Below are 16,029 nucleotides of genomic sequence, written 5' to 3'. Positions count from 1 at the left end.
ATCTCTGAACTAAGTTCCAGAGTCTCTATTACTTTGTTATTAAGTAATAGGATAAAAAAGAGAGTAAGAAGAACTACTAAAACTTTAAAGTTAAATGTTTTCTAGCTTTCTCTTTGCTATGATCATATTGATATACAATATTTGTGAACAATTAAAATGTTCATGTGTTTCTGATTTAAGTTCTTTGGTCAATTCTTTTTCCCCTTAAAAATCACATACTAAATGCTAAATTATACCTTGCTAAATAATATGAGATATATTATTTCATATTATTTAGCCAACACAGTTCTGGGCTGCATAAACAGAGGGATAGAATCAAGATCACGTGAAGTGTTAATACCACTTTATAATGCCTTGGTAAGGCCACACTTGGAATATTGCATTCACTTTTGGTTGCCACGATGTAAAAAGGATGTTGAGACTCTAGAAAGAGTGCAGAGAAGAGCAGCAAAGATGATTAGGGGACTGGAGGCTAAAACATATGAAGAACGGTTGCAGGAACTCAGTATGCCTAGTTTAATGAAAAGAAGGACTAGGGGAGACATGGTGGCAGTGTTCCAATATCTCAGGGGTTGCCTCAAAGAAGAGGGAGTCAAACTATTATCCAAAGTACCTGAGGATAGAACAAGAAGCAATGGGTGGAAACTGATCAAGGAAAGAAGCAACTTAGAACTAAGGAGAAATTTCCTGACAGTTAGAACAATTAATCAGTGGAACAACTTGCTGCAGAAGTTGTGAATGCTCCAATACTGGAAATTTTTAAGAAAATGTTGGATAGCCATTTGTCTGAAATGGTGTAAGGTTTCCTGCCTGGGCAGGGGGTTGGACTAGAAGACCTCCAAGGTTCCTTCCAACTCTATTATTATTATTATTATTATTATTATTATTATTATTATTATTATTATTATTATTATTATTATTATTATTATTATTATTATTATTATTCTTGCTCAAATTTGGTCAAACTTCTGTTAGAAAATTGTGTTGTTAATTCTGCTATTACTGAATATTCTCCAAACCTAGGTTCCCAATTTGATATAATCAATAACTTCTCTCTTTTTCAATGCATAAATTTTGTGAACATGTTTCTTAGTAAATGTCTTAATTAATTGTAGTATTTTTCATTGAGATCTCTTAGCATTATGCCTAATTTTGAATTGTGGTTTCATTTCAAAATTTGATTTTTAACACTTTCTAAATAATGCCATGTATTTTTTCCCTGTACTTTTTTGGGGGAGTGTTTTGTTTTTTTCCTTATCTGCTACATATGGCGCTCATGGCATTTCCAGCATTTGTTACTATATGATTTATCTGTCTTGACAATTACTGACAGTTATTATCTTCTACCTAAGTTATTAGAATCTCCTCAGACTGCTTTCCTATCCTTGAGAATGACCAGATAAGGCTTCACTTTGGGAGAGATCAAGCTTAAGAGGCTGCTTGCAGCTATCCAACAACTCCAAACTGGGTCTCTACTTGACCCTTCCTTGCAGCTGAGCTGGCAGTTTCCCAGCATAACCATCTTTAACTATTTAACACCACAGACAATGCATCTATCATCCAAAAAGACCTTGATCATCTAACCACTTGGTCTAAAACTTGTCAACTCCAGATCTCAACCAGCAAATGCTCAGTCTTACATATTGGAAAAAAGAACCCAAACACTAAGTACATACTTGATGGACATTACTTTACAATGACCCCCACCCCGTTAAAGACCTTGGAGTTTTCATGTCAAATGATCTAAGTGCCAAAGCCCACTGTAATTACACAGCAAAAAAGGCTCTAAAAGTTGTAAACCTAATCCTGCGTAGCTTCTTTTCCAAAAACACCACACTACTAACCAGAGCATATAAAACATTTGCTAGACCAATTCTAGAATACAGCTCACCTGTTTGGAACCCTCACCACATCTCTGACATCAATACAATTGAATGAGTCCAGAAATATTTTACAAGAAGAGTTCTCCATTCCTCAGAAAACAACAAAATACCTTATCCCACCAGACTTGAAATCCTAGGCTTAGAAAACTTGGAACTCCGTCGCCTTCGACAAGACCTAAGTTTAACTCATAGAATCATCTATTGTAATGTCCTTCCTGTTAAAGACTACTTCAGCTTTAATTGCAACAATACAAGAGCAACCAACAGATTCAAACTTAATATTAACCGCTTTAATCTAGATTGCAGAAAATATGACTTCTGTAACAGAATCATCAGTGCTTGGAATACTTTACCCGACTCTGTGGTCTCTTCCCATAATCCTAAAAGCTTTAGCCAAAAACTTTCTACTATTGACCTCACCCCATTCCTAAGAGGACCATAATGGGCGTGCATAAGCGCACAAACGTGCCTACCGTTCCTGTCCTATTGTTTTTCTTTTCTTCTTCCTATATATATATTGATGCTTATACCTCCTAATATTTACTCATACATATGTTCATATACTATATAATACTTTTTATATAATGTTGTGACAAAATAAATAAATAAATAAAAATAAATAGATAAATAAATAAACTGTCAACCCATACCAAAAGTGATTGGAAGAGATTATCATAAATTCCATCTTACCTCCTGTTTGAGTGATGACTTGTATATCACTAGAAAGTGGCCCATCTCCAACTGAGGTAAAGGCAAGTACTTTTACTGAATAAGTTTTCTGTGGTACAAGATTCCCAATGGTGGTGATATGGCTATCAGCCACATTATGTTTTAACCAGCTGTTGACATGTTGGGAAGGATCCATAGTGTAATACACTCTGTAGCCTTGTATTTGACCATTTGGTTCCTCAGGTTCTTCCCATTGCACTAAAATGGTGGTTGAGCTCAACATACGAGCTTGTACATTACGTGGTGCACTAGATGGTGCTTGCTCTGAGGTTCGTGTTGTCACAGGTTCACTGGGTGGACCCCTTCCAATGTTATTCACAGCAACCACTCTGAACTCATATTCGGAATATGGGCTTAAGCCAGCCACACTATATCTTGTTGTGGCTACTCCATCAATTTCTTTATATAGTTCCTCAGTATTCTTAGGTTTATGCTGGATTATGTAGTAAGACACTGGCTCAGGATTTCCAGAATCCCAGGTCAAAGTAATGCTTGTTGCTGTGCTTTCGGTCACAATAGGAGTTCCTGGAGGTTTGGGCAATGCTAGAAAATTAAAATAAAATTTATTGAACCAGGAGGGAAAATGTAACTATAGAAAAGAAGCTTAAAATAACTAAGGAAATCCATAGTTATCTGGAGAACAGAAAATATATATTAAAATATATAAGGAAAAATATGTATTTATTTCTTTGTGTAATTTTTATGCCACCCATATCATTCTGCAAATGATAAGTCTTCAAATATTAAGTGTTTATTCAATATCTGCCAGAAAGAAAAACAAATTATTTTAAGAACATTAAACTTTTCTAATCTTAAACACAAGTCTAAATGTGGCCTCATATACTGAATTTTATAGGAGAGGGGCATATAAAAGAGAAGAAGAGGAAGAGCATCAGAGAAGAGGATGGAATGGAACAAAGTCCGGTTTTGATTTAGTTACATTTAGTTCCTACACGAATAAATAAAAAAGATTTAGATCAGAATTAAAATTTACCATTAATTTCAATGGATATTACCGTATTTTTCAGAATATAAGACACACCTTTTTCCCCAAAAAAAGAGGGTGAAAATCTTGGTGCATCTTATACTCCAAATGTAGCCCCATTCAGCCTCTCAAACAGAGGATTCAGAGGCTGAAAAAAGCCTCAGAAATGAAGCTTCAGGAAAAAAAGCTTCCAAACAGAGCTTCAGAAAAAAAACCTCAGAAATGAACAAAGTTTCAGAGGCTTTTTTTCTGAAGCTCTGTTTTGGAGGCTTTCAGAGGCAGAAAAAAAAGTTTTTTCTGAAATGGAGTTTCAGAAGTTTCAGAGGCTGGAAAAAAAACAAGGCACAGAGCTCACAACCAACAAACCTGTTGCTAAAATTCATCACTGGGAACAGCTGATTGGGGGTATTCCGGGAGGTGATCCACCCGCCAATCAGCTTTTTTCTTATTTTCCTCCCCAAAAACTAAAATGTTTTTTATACTCTGAAAAATATGGTAACTACAACTAATGAATATTTTGACCATTGAAAATAAAAAGGCCTTTCAGAATATCCTAATGTTTCAAAGAATGCATAGTTCTAATTGGACTACACTGAGAATGAGTTAATTCTTAGCTGTTCTAATAAAGTCTGTTTCTGAACTGATTGCGTCTAATACTACCTACTTGGGCCTAGGTCACAACACCAGGTCAGGACTGATCCCATGTTTATTAGTATCTGCTTAAGTCAGGGATGAAATCCTTCTTGATTAAAGGAGGCAGTCCTGAGAAAAAGCCTTCACATGATCCAGAAGGTCACTGTAATAACCATCTGTAATCTTCTATTTCTAATTTTTTTAAAAATGGTAGTCTTATTTATTTATTTATTTTTATTTATTTATTTATTATTTAGATTTTTATACCGCCCTTCTCCCGAAGGACTCAGGGCGGTGTACAGCCAGATTAAAACAGTACAATATACAAATTAAAACCACAGTTAAAATAACCTATTCTATAAATGGCCGAAAATTAAAACCGTCAAATTTGACCCATAAATAAAATACCCCAGTTAAAATTATTAAAATTCAAAAAATTTAAAAAATGTAAAAAATTAAAAAAATTAAGCCAGTCCCGCTTGGATAAACAGGTACATTTTCAATTCACGGCGGAAGGTCCGAAGGTCAGGTAATTGACGCAAACCAGATACCCTATATCAGCAACTGCAGATACCCTATATCAGCAAGAAACTGATTATTCAGACCTGTTTCAATCAGGGTTTGTCCTAGGCATGTTGAGGGTCGGTCTGGGCAGGTTCGTAGAAGAAAGACTCTCAACACACCTAGGGAAAACTGTAATTGAAAGAGCCAGTTCATTATAATACCTGGCAAGTCAGCACCCGTGCGCTCTCACAGAGAGGGACTCCTCAGGGTGCCGTCAGCTAGGCAGTGTCGTCTGGCGACGCCCAGGGGAAGGGCCTTCTCTGTGGGGGCTCCCGCCCTCTGGAACGAACTCCCCCCAGGACTCCGTCAACTTCCGGACCTTCGAACCTTCCGTCGCGAGCTCAAGACTCATTTATTCATCTGTGCAGGACTGGCTTAGTTTTTTAGATTTTAAATTTAGAGGGGTTTTTAAATTGATTTTAATATCTATATTTTTTACTTTTAATTAATTGGGCAGTAGAATAAGTTTTTTAATGATTGTTTTAATTTGTATATTGATGTTTTTATATGCCTGTGAACCGCCCTGAGTCCTTTGGGAGATAGGGCGGTATATAAATTCAAACAATAAATAAATAAATGTTCATATTGGACATTCATATAGAATGTAGCAAGTGACCAAGTATTCATAAATAGGACTATGGGATTTAACAGTTCCTTTGCAACCAGCTCATCTTTCTTCATCAGGCTGCAGCTTGAAAGGAATTAAGGCCAGTAACCAGGTTCTTTTCTTCTTCCACTTATTCATTCTTGTATCCTATTTGTCACAAAAACCTAGCACAGATATTCAACCTCGGGCAGGGCAGCAATCAGAAAAAGCCTGAATTAACCAACATGGCCAAGATTTTGCTAGTTAAGTTAAGGCTGTCTTCAATTTCACTTTGTCTGGCCTAGGTTTCCAGCAACATTATAGATTATTTCTAGCTGTCTAGGAATAGATATGTAAATTGGTTCCTCTTTGACCCTTTTCCCATCTATTTTTGGAATATATCAGCTATTATATCAGCTATTCTTGTAATCAGATGACAAGGAAGTAATTTTAATTTTCAGAAGAAACTTGGGTCTTATTCTATATACCTTCAAACATAATACTTAAATTGATATTACACTTGTAGCCTACATCTAATGTAGATACATAATTAATCCGTAAAAAAATTATTTGCAAAATTGTGGGGTTACTACTAAATCTCTTTTTTAAAAGCAGGTTAAACATGCATATGTTTCAGTTAAACTTCATACCTTTTACAGTTATCTGTGCTATTGCTTCTATAACACCAAGAGTGGACATGGCCACACAGGTATAATTAGCAGACTGCCTAACATCATTGAGCTCTAGGACATTCCTTCCAATTGGCATATCATCTTCTGGTGTCAGATCTTCCGCTCCCAGCATCCATTTTACATATGGCATTGGTGACCCCACAGCAACACAGGTGATGTTAACACTTCCTCCAGGCATAATTTCATGGTTGGTGGGTGGGATTGAGAATCTTGGTGGCACCCGGCGAACTACAATGAAGCACAAATAAAACTAATGACCCATATAAAAATTGGGAACTTAAGAGCTTCCAAACAAGACTACATGCATATATCAACACAATTTAAAGCACTAATTGGTATTCTAAACTCAGAAAAAGAAAACTAAAGAGATATATTTGTACATAAAATTAATTCTTTATACATGAAATCGTTAATTTTTACCACATTCATACTATTTTTAAATACTTAGTGGAGATCAGCAATTAAATAAGTATACAATAGCAATACATAAACATCAACACACACACACATATATACAATTCTATTCTTTATACACATATGTACAGAAAAAAAACTGGAAAGTTGACAGCATGCTTGAGTTGAATATTAAAATCAACTTCAGCGCTGTACACTTCCAGCCAACTGATGTAAAAAAAATGTGTTGCATCACATTGTCACATCAGAGCCTTAGAACACATCACCTACAGTACACTGAAAATACAACTCTGATTTGCTTTCAGACCCAAAAGTGGATGCAGCCTCAAGACCTCACATTGACATCAAAACAAACATAGGAAAACATATGTATGTGCATATGCATATGCATATGCATATGCATATGCATATGCATATGCATATACATATACATATACATATACATATACATATACATATACATATACATATACATATACATATACATATATATAGGAAAAGAAACAAGGCAAAGCCAGTATGAGTTCTGGATTTGATCATGCAGGCAAGCAAGTGACACAGTTTAAAAGGAATCATGCTCAGGAACGGAACATTTTTATTAGGAAATAAAACTAATTAAAGGATTGGGTGGGAAATGTACTAAGACAGAGAAGATCACTTTTAAAACGTGAGGATAATATGGTAATTTGAAAAAAATAGGGGTTTTAAGGAGATAAGGTAAGAAATAGGAAGGTACTAGATTAAGCCTAAGGTTGTTACGAAGCAAGTTATGGTGGTGAAAAAGAAGGGAGAACAGTAAAGCATTCCAGATTCCATAGTTTTCACATAAAAAGGAAAGAAAAGTACGTTGCCAGGATTAAGGATAATATTAAAAGCAGTTCTATGTGTACAAAATAAGGAATATTAGTATCTGCAACACATAGCAACAAGGTACTGCATTAACAAAGTAATCAGCATTTAAGCAAAGCACAACAGCAAGAAAATGATTAAGAATCAGTGTTCCTGCTTCATTTATTCTGTATGTTTCATTTGTATATTGCAAGCGTTGAAAAAGGAGATGCAACAAATCGAGGGCTTTTGTTCTACAAAATACTGCATCCTTTGTTATGCCTGCTTTTTAGATAAGAAGCTAAACTGTACCTCTCAGTGATAAAATTCAGTAAATCAATATGGTCCTGACTGAGAGAAATTGACAACTAAGTCCTATCATTAACAATGGGAGTTGGGGGGGGTTGTTTTTAGTTATTTATATAGGGAAAACCTTAGCTGGGTCAAGACTATAAACTCCAGACAAACATTTCATCAATTTCAACCTTCCTACTGGATTGAATAAATAAATGTCTATAGACATGAAAGAGGCTTACTCTGATGGCCTCATGAGTGAATGGGAGGGGCACAGGGAGAAGAAGGAGCCAACCATGCCTTTCAGCCAAATGACAAAAAGTTACACAAGCAAATGACAGGCAGTGCAGACTCTGTAATCCCAAACAGAGTAATTTGGGAGGTGGGGGGATGTTTTGCTTTGTTTTTAAAATAAAACTAAAACACAAGAGAAGTTTTAGTCCTCATGCTTGAAGGAGTGCTTAGAGGAGCAATTAACCGCAGAAAGTCATTCCTGGATCAGCAGGCATCGACAACATAAAAGAAAAGGAAAGGAAACTGGAAGAAGGGAGGAAAAAGCAGGAACACTGACCAAATTGGCAAGGCCTTAAGCATTCAGGAGTATTACCGCTGTTGGTCATGCATCCAAACTTTCATCTTCTTTGACCATGCACAACAATCAGATACCATCACACATTAAAAGCCATGACCAGGGCATTCTCTGCTTTAACATAACACTAACTTTAAAATAAATAAAGAAATAAAAAAGGCCACAATGCAACTACATTCATTTCATTTGTATTCTTTGTTATTGGTTTAATTAATAGTTTTGTAAGGTGGGTAAAAAAGTAAAAAACACACCAACCTTCTCGCAGCTCTGAGGGATGTAGGGGGTTTGATGCAGAACACAATGAAATGAGGAAAGGAGAAAAACAAGGGAAACACAGAGAGAGTAAAAAGGCCATATCAAGGCTTTCAATGGCTACTTGAACATCTTTTACTTGCTCTAGTCAAACCTTCCTACCTCAGTTCTGCTAGCAATTTTTCACAGCTATTACGGTGTTAGAAATTAGCATTATTTGGAAAAAAAAATCCTTCAAATAACAATGGCACACATGCCTCATGCAGTTTAATATTTTCAAAAGGAAAAGGATTAGATAGCTTTCTAAGAAGGCCATAATCATTTCTGAACCTTTTCTTCCCCCCAAATTAAACTGTAAATACTTTTGAGGAAGTTGTATATTATAATGCCGTGACAATGTCATGAGCTAAAAACTGTGTTTTAAAAACAAAAATATCCCTTTACCTTTCTAACCCACCCTTTCATTTAGCACTCTCACTTTGCAGGAAGATATTAAAGACTCAGATAATGTAAATTACGCCAAGAAGTTACAAAAGGGAATGCTTCCATGGATTTATTTTTTAAAAGAATATAACCGTTACATGGATCACCATTTGATATCTACTAAAATTAGGTCAGTTTCCTCCCATTTCTTCCTCTTTTCCTCAAAAAACAGCTAGTTCATTAATACATATGGATTACATATTTCAGCTAATATTTCAAATTAAATAGTGACTCTACAGGGGAAGGGTTGACAGAGAAGGAAATCACCAAAGTCTTTTTCCCTAATAATTTTCAAACTAAAAACTTTTCCTTTTAACAGAGGTCACATGGAAACATACCTCAATACTCTGTGTTTCAACTAAAGTTAAATTAGTTTCACAGCAAGCAATACTGGGAATTTAAATACACCAAAATAAACAAAAGAAGGAAAAACAATAGGAAACCCCCCCCCCCCAAATTAATACAACGTTCAGATAACTAGCCAATGCAGGAAAGGTAGAAGTCAAACTGTAAAAAAATACAAATATACTTACAAACTTTAAATCACAGGGACATATTAGAGTCAATAGTGCCTTTCTTCTTCCCCAAAGTTTTCCACTAAGCCTTTAGACCATTTCTCTTATGGCTAAGTTTTCCCATAATGCCTTCAATACTACAAGTTGCTAAAAGATAAACCTCAAGAGAATCTTAACACCCTTGAGCCTGAATGAAGAGTTGATGCCAGGGTTATGTCATTCCTACCTCTGACATAAAGATTGGCAGGGGCAGAATAGCGAGTACCCGCACTGTTGGTTGCAACACACTCATATTTGCCTTGGTCAGATTCTTCACTCAATTCGATTTGGAGGGCACCTGTATGGATATAAAATATATTCCCAAAGAAATTGTCAAAAGATAAGTTTTTCAAACTCCTAACAATACACCGCTTAACAATAATGAAAAGCCCTGTAAGCGAAGGTCCACTCAACGTCGGTTCATTTTCTCGCTAAGGTAACACAGACAAAAAAAAATGATGTGATGAAAAAAACAAGGAGATTATTTTTTTCACACCATCAATACTAAAACAGGAAAACAATCTGCATTTGTCAAACAATTGTCTAGCATAATACTTTTTCTCCTAGACTATTAAAATGAAGATGGGTGAGACTGCTTCAAGGAAGTATGGCTTTAAAATAAAACAAAGGAGATTAGATTATCGGGTCATCACGTTTGGTTTTACTAAATTTTACTTTTCATGTGTGTGCGGTAAAAGTAATACAAAAGTGTGGAACTTGGCAAAAAAGGGCAAGATGGATTTCAAGAAAATCTTCTTCTGAAGAAGCCCAAAAATGTGCAGCAAGTACAAAAAAGGCTGCTTGAAGTGAAAAAGGAAACAAATTAGTTATTTATAGTAATCAAAAGAAACAAAACTCCCTTAAAGACATGCAGATTTGTAAGAAAAAGAAACACATTCAGCTACAATTTACAATCTTTTAGTGCATTTGCTGAAAAACAAGAGGATTGAATTAGAAGGCACCAAAAAAAAAAAAAAAAGAAAAAGAAAAAAGAAAAAAAGAAAAAAAGTTTAAAAAATAAACAAAGAAGAAGCAACCAACCACTGCTGAGGACCTCGGAGTGGCCCCCCAAGACACCCATCAAAATCCACGACTGGGATTAGCAGTGTGGTGTCAGAAAACCCAAGAAAAATACAAAACAAGAATTACAAAAGACATGGACAATGTTTATAAAATGATTAAAACCCAGCAATACCACATACCATTAAGAATATTCAATTATCAACATTTCAATTTTCAAAGCCTGAAGATCAGAAGGATCGAAAAATCCATTGAAGAGTCAATCCAAGAAAAAAAATACATATTGTATTAGGAAGAAGAATGTGTTTATATATAAATATATAATTGAATTTAAAAGAAAAAAGTCTACTTGAACAAAAAGAAAAAAGAAACCCTTTTTAAAGACAAAGTTAAAAAGAAGATATTCCTTGTTGTCTTCTGCATGTCTGCAACTGTTCTCCAGACCATCTTGGCTTGGTCCAAAAAAAAAAAAAAGAACAGCTAAGGAAGAAAAAAAATGATCTTTTTTTTTTGCTCCAGTTGGACCAAAAAAAAAGAAGAAGGAAAGAAAAAAAAGGTAGAAAAAGAAGAAAAAAGAAAAAGAGGGACAAATGATACGCTGTGACTGGGTTGTGGCCTTAAGACCTGGATATGCTTTCTTTGAAGCATATCACAAAATAACAAACCTTTTTTTCAAAAAGAAAGAATGAACAGAAAAAAAACACATTTTTAAATGGAAGGTGAAAAATATGTCGGGCGGGGGAAAAAAAATCACAAGATGAAAGTCACTGACCATAACTAAATAGGACAAAAGAAATAAATAAAGATAATGACTGATTTAGATGATGCATTTATTTTTTAAAAAATGACAATAATGAAAGGGATGGGAGGACAGAAAGAATAAGATCATTCTGTGAACGTTAGTTCAGCAATCTTACCTCTTATTGGTGTACCACCTGGGTAGATAATATGAATGCAAATAAGATTAGAAAGAAGAAGCATTAGTACGAGAAGAAGGAGGCTAGGGCTTTGGAAGAAGAATCAAATTAGAGTTACAGAATTAAATAAGGACTTAAAGGAATCTTGTTTTATACTGTCAAAACAGGAATATATTTAGGCATAATAATTAGATTATAAGAAATAGTATACCAAAATGGGAAGCCATCATCTTTGGAAGTGGGGTGAGGTGACGGGGCAGGGGAGTTCCTTCATTCATACAAAACTTACACTTGGGATTATTGAGGAATAAAATATCTTATATATGTCTGAAAGCCTTAAAAAATCTTTATAACTCTACAATTAATCATAACAGTTTAGGAAGTGAAACCGGGAAGAAAAAGAGGGAGAGATACTGGAGAAAGAGAGAGAAAAACAGAAACAGAAAAATGGGGGAAGAGTTTATACTAAAGACTATATAAAAATAAACACTGAGTTTATTTTGGACTCTTTTTTTCACTTACTCTGCTATATCTACGTGACATTTGTGTTTTGTTCTTTCTCACTGTGAGTTTCTATACAACAACAGTTCTGTGAAGGATTGTGTGTGCACTATCACATGTCTGGTGACTACCCTGTTAGTAAAATGCATGCCATGCATTTTAAGAGTAATAATAAGCATTATAATACCATAATCATAGTATTCTGCATATGAAAATTAGTGGGGGGTGAAGTGCGCTTCAGAACTAAGCACTTACCAATAGATTCTGGAGATTTAAATACGGAGAGAAGAGAGACAGCATAAAAATATTATTATATTCCTTATAATTTGGTACAAAATCTTTCAAGTTAACGCTTTATATATTAAAGAATCTATGTCACAGGTGAAAATCACTTCTAGTTTTACATTAAAAGAGGTTTACTCTACACAATTCTGCTGATAACAAGCATAGAAGTTGGTAACAAGACGGCTTAACATCATCATAGGACAGATCAGAAAAGTAAACGTTCTGGGAATCACCTGATTTTATACCATTATTATTTCTGAAGTAAGCAGCTTGTTACATCTTTCATCCCTTATATGATATTTTATATGGGGAAAAGCATAAGACTTATAAACATTAGTTATATTATTATGAAGCTGCATGAGTATGATGAGGGATTCCATCTGGTAGGGAAACAGGGAAAGAAAAAGAGCTGCTAAAGCTGGATTCTACATGAAAAGCAGGCTTCTGTAGATCCAGATACTGAAATACTAAGGAGGTTCCAGAATCACTACTGTGGCTAGATACATTAGAAAACTTTTAGCCAATTCATAGTAATCATCATCATCATCATAACAATAATAATCTCTCCTTTCAAAGGATATCCCAAGGATAGTTATTATCATTGTAGCAGCACTTTGTTTGGTTTTTAAAAAAATGTTGGTTAAAAATAGTATACAAGAAAAAAGTAATGTGTTTCATGTATCAGTGAATGGCAGGAAGATATGTCCCAACTGGCTAATCTTTGGTGAATTTCAAATGTTGAAAACAATTCACAAAACACAATTGTTATATAGTATTTTAAACATCAAAAATGACAAATTTGGGTTGGATGAGGATAATCATTGGTACTCTTTGCATAACCTGAAGTCCAATGCTGATGATAATAATAATAATAATGAGAGATAAAGGTAGAAGAGAAAATGGATCTGTCAAATACTGATGAAAAGCAGTAAAGAAAACAACAAAAAATTGAAACTACAGTCACAGCAGTGAGCAATGTGGAATAAACAGAAGCTGCAAAACATTCTGGAGACAGACTATGGAAATTCTGGGAACAGACTATGGCTACAACACAGACATGGACAACACACTCAAGAACATAAAAAAGAGAAGGGAATAAATCACAACCCAAAATATAAAACAAACACACAAATAAGGAAAAAGAACAGAAACAACAAAAATATCTGGGCCTCTGATGGCTCAGACTGCTAAGACAGTCTGTTATTAACAGCAGCTGCTTGCAGTTACTGCAGGTTCAAACCCCACCAGGCCCAAGGTTGATTCAGCCTTCCATCCTTTATAAGGTAGGTAAAATGAGGACCCAGATTATTGGGGGCAATAAGTTGACTTTGTATATAATATACAAATGGATGAAGACTATTGCTTGACATAGTGTAAGCCGCCCTGAGTCTTCGGAGAAGGGCGGGATATAGATGCAAATAAAAATAATAATAATAAATAAATAAAATCCAGGAAATAATTATTTAAGGCATTACTGAAAACAGTAACAATACCTTACCTGATCGTAATTGCTTAATGCGCCCATTGTTGTTGCTTGTATCTACAGGTAAAAAATCTTTGAACCATGTTATTTCTGGATCAGGATTGCCGCTGGCTGCACATAACATAGTGGCTGTTCGAGTGCGTTCAACCACCTTTAACTGTGGTCCCATATCAATGGTGGGAAAACCACGTGGAATTTGATCCTCTGGAAAGAAAATAGAATATGGTTTATATAATTTTTATTATGAATCTCATCTCTTTTATAGATGCCTTTCAGATCTCTCTGTTTTTTCTTTATAGGTGGTAATGTAAAGGTTCCCCCGCACATGCATGCTAGTCATTTCTGGCTCTAGGGGTGGTGCTCATCTCCATTTCTAAGCGGAAGAGGCAGCGCTGTCCGAAGACGTCTCTGTGGTCATGTGGCCGGCATGATTCAACGCTGAAGGCACATGGAGCTGTTACCTTCCCAAAGTGGTTCCTATTTTTTTACTTGCATTTTTTATGTGCTTTCGAATTGCTACGTTGGCAGAAACTGGGACAAGTAATGGAATCTCCCCTGTTACGTGGCACTAGGGGTTCAAACCACTGAACTGCCAACCTTCTGATCAACAAGTTCAGCCTCTTAGCCACCGCATCCCTTTTAGGGTGGTAGGGGTACACTAAACCATGAATCAAAATAATTTCAGCTCTAATTCTATTCTTCTTAATCTGATAGGATCCTGATTTATTTGCAGAATTTCCAAGGGAAGGCAGTTAAAAGTTTTCAGATTTTGTATCCTACAAGGATACATTGCTGATTTAAAGTTATAAATTATAACTTCCACTGACAGGTGAAAACAGTGGGGAAATGGAAGCTCTGCAGCCAACTCAAAAACCTATGCAGATTTTTGCTGCATGGTCAAAATAATTTGGTTTTTCATAAGCAGTTAAAGATACAAAGCTATGTGACCTTTTGAGGAAGACAACTTTCCTAAATTTAGTGAAACTTATTTGTAATAAAATCTGTATAGGTAATTCTCTGTAATTATACCTACAACCGGTACTGGAATCTCAGTCATTGAGTGAGGTAATCATTAAGCAAGACATTCACATGTCAACTTTGTTCAAGGAATACAATCCTGGCACTTCTGGTTGTGGTCATTAAATGATCTACTGGGTTGTGAAAGGGACCAGACTGAAAGATCTGCCTGCAGAATACAGCTCCCCTTTCTGTGTGGAAGGGAACTGTTCAGGCAGACAATGGGAACAGAACACAGTTGTTTGGGCTCTGACCTCTACTTTTGCACCCCTCTGAATTCAGCTCTTTTGGATGAAAGCTCCATTTCTATCCCATCAAAGAGATTGAGCTCTCCTTGGCAGGCAGCCCCCAGGCACAAGAGGAAGTCCTCTCAGCAGGCAGCAGCAGCTTGCAACCTTCCCTATTGCTTTCCCCAAATGAATTTTAGGAAACTTTAGCATAAACTATAACCTTATGAGTTTATCAGAAAATCTGTTTTTACCATTTAAATTCCATAGCAAACTATAGCAAATATCAATTGTATCTCATGAGATGTTTTTCAAATTATTTCTACTTTCAAAAGCATATGTAATCTGAAGATCATATGTAGGGCTGCTGACTTATGTACATAAAGCCAGAGCTCTTCCAAGAGTATAACATTAATAATAAATAATCAAGTGTGACCAGAATAAGAAAAAAAATCAAAAATAGTATTCAGATGTGCATAAATATTGCTATTATAATCTAGAAATTACATTCAGTAATTTCTCATTGATTATAAAGGCCTTATTTATTTTTCTTTCAAACACACTGATTTTTCTTCAAAACCAAAAGAAAAAGAGGAGAAGAGATCAATAACTACCGTGGACTTATTTTATTAAATATGACTAGTATTGACATGCCCCTTTTAAGGAATGAAGATAATTTGTTACAATTTTTCCAGCATCAACACATAATTTCTTTTACTAGAAAATGTAATGAGCAGTCCACATATTTCTAGAAAAGCTTTCACAGGCATTTGAAAAAGTTAAAGTGATACCCTGGGAGATTTGGCCAATGTTTGCATTTCTTGATAACTTCCTTCCTACTTAGGGCTATGGAACCACTGAAAACATGACTTATGTATATTGCTATAGCAGAATGGTATTTCCATCTTTTACAAGTGTGAGTTTACTTATCTTTACCAATACGCAAGCTGACATTCTTATGCCATTTTGTATTGGCTCTTGCCAAAGAATCCTACATTTTATAACAATTTATAAGATGTGAAGTTTTCACCTTGGGAATTACTGATAAGATATAACTTATGCCATGCTGAAGTAGCACTCTAAGGTATTTGCA

At 35.2% G+C, this 16,029-nt stretch overlaps 1 protein-coding gene across 3 annotated transcripts in view; it reads right to left on the bottom strand.

Moving 5' to 3' along the window:
• The window catches only part of PTPRD (protein tyrosine phosphatase receptor type D), a 1,472,813-nt gene that overhangs the window by 167,527 nt on the left and 1,289,257 nt on the right, over nucleotides 1-16,029 (bottom strand). For 2 of the 3 annotated variants that reach the window (XM_058166456.1, XM_058166457.1), the window contains 4 exons: nucleotides 13,708-13,896; nucleotides 9,674-9,784; nucleotides 6,031-6,300; nucleotides 2,574-3,155 (listed from right to left, as the gene is read on the bottom strand). In XM_058166456.1, the coding sequence (XP_058022439.1) occupies nucleotides 2,574-3,155; nucleotides 6,031-6,300; nucleotides 9,674-9,784; nucleotides 13,708-13,896 (1,152 nt within the window). Of the gene's footprint in view, nucleotides 1-2,573; nucleotides 3,156-6,030; nucleotides 6,301-8,452; nucleotides 9,553-9,673; nucleotides 9,785-13,707; nucleotides 13,897-16,029 lie in introns of those variants that run through there. The other variant, XM_058166458.1, reaches the window with a different exon arrangement.

This window comes from Ahaetulla prasina, chromosome 2 (assembly GCF_028640845.1).
Source record: "Ahaetulla prasina isolate Xishuangbanna chromosome 2, ASM2864084v1, whole genome shotgun sequence".
NCBI lineage: Eukaryota > Metazoa > Chordata > Lepidosauria > Squamata > Colubridae > Ahaetulla > Ahaetulla prasina.
The sequence above is the reverse complement of the archived record's forward strand: the minus strand, read 5'-3'. Positions and strand labels throughout refer to the sequence as shown.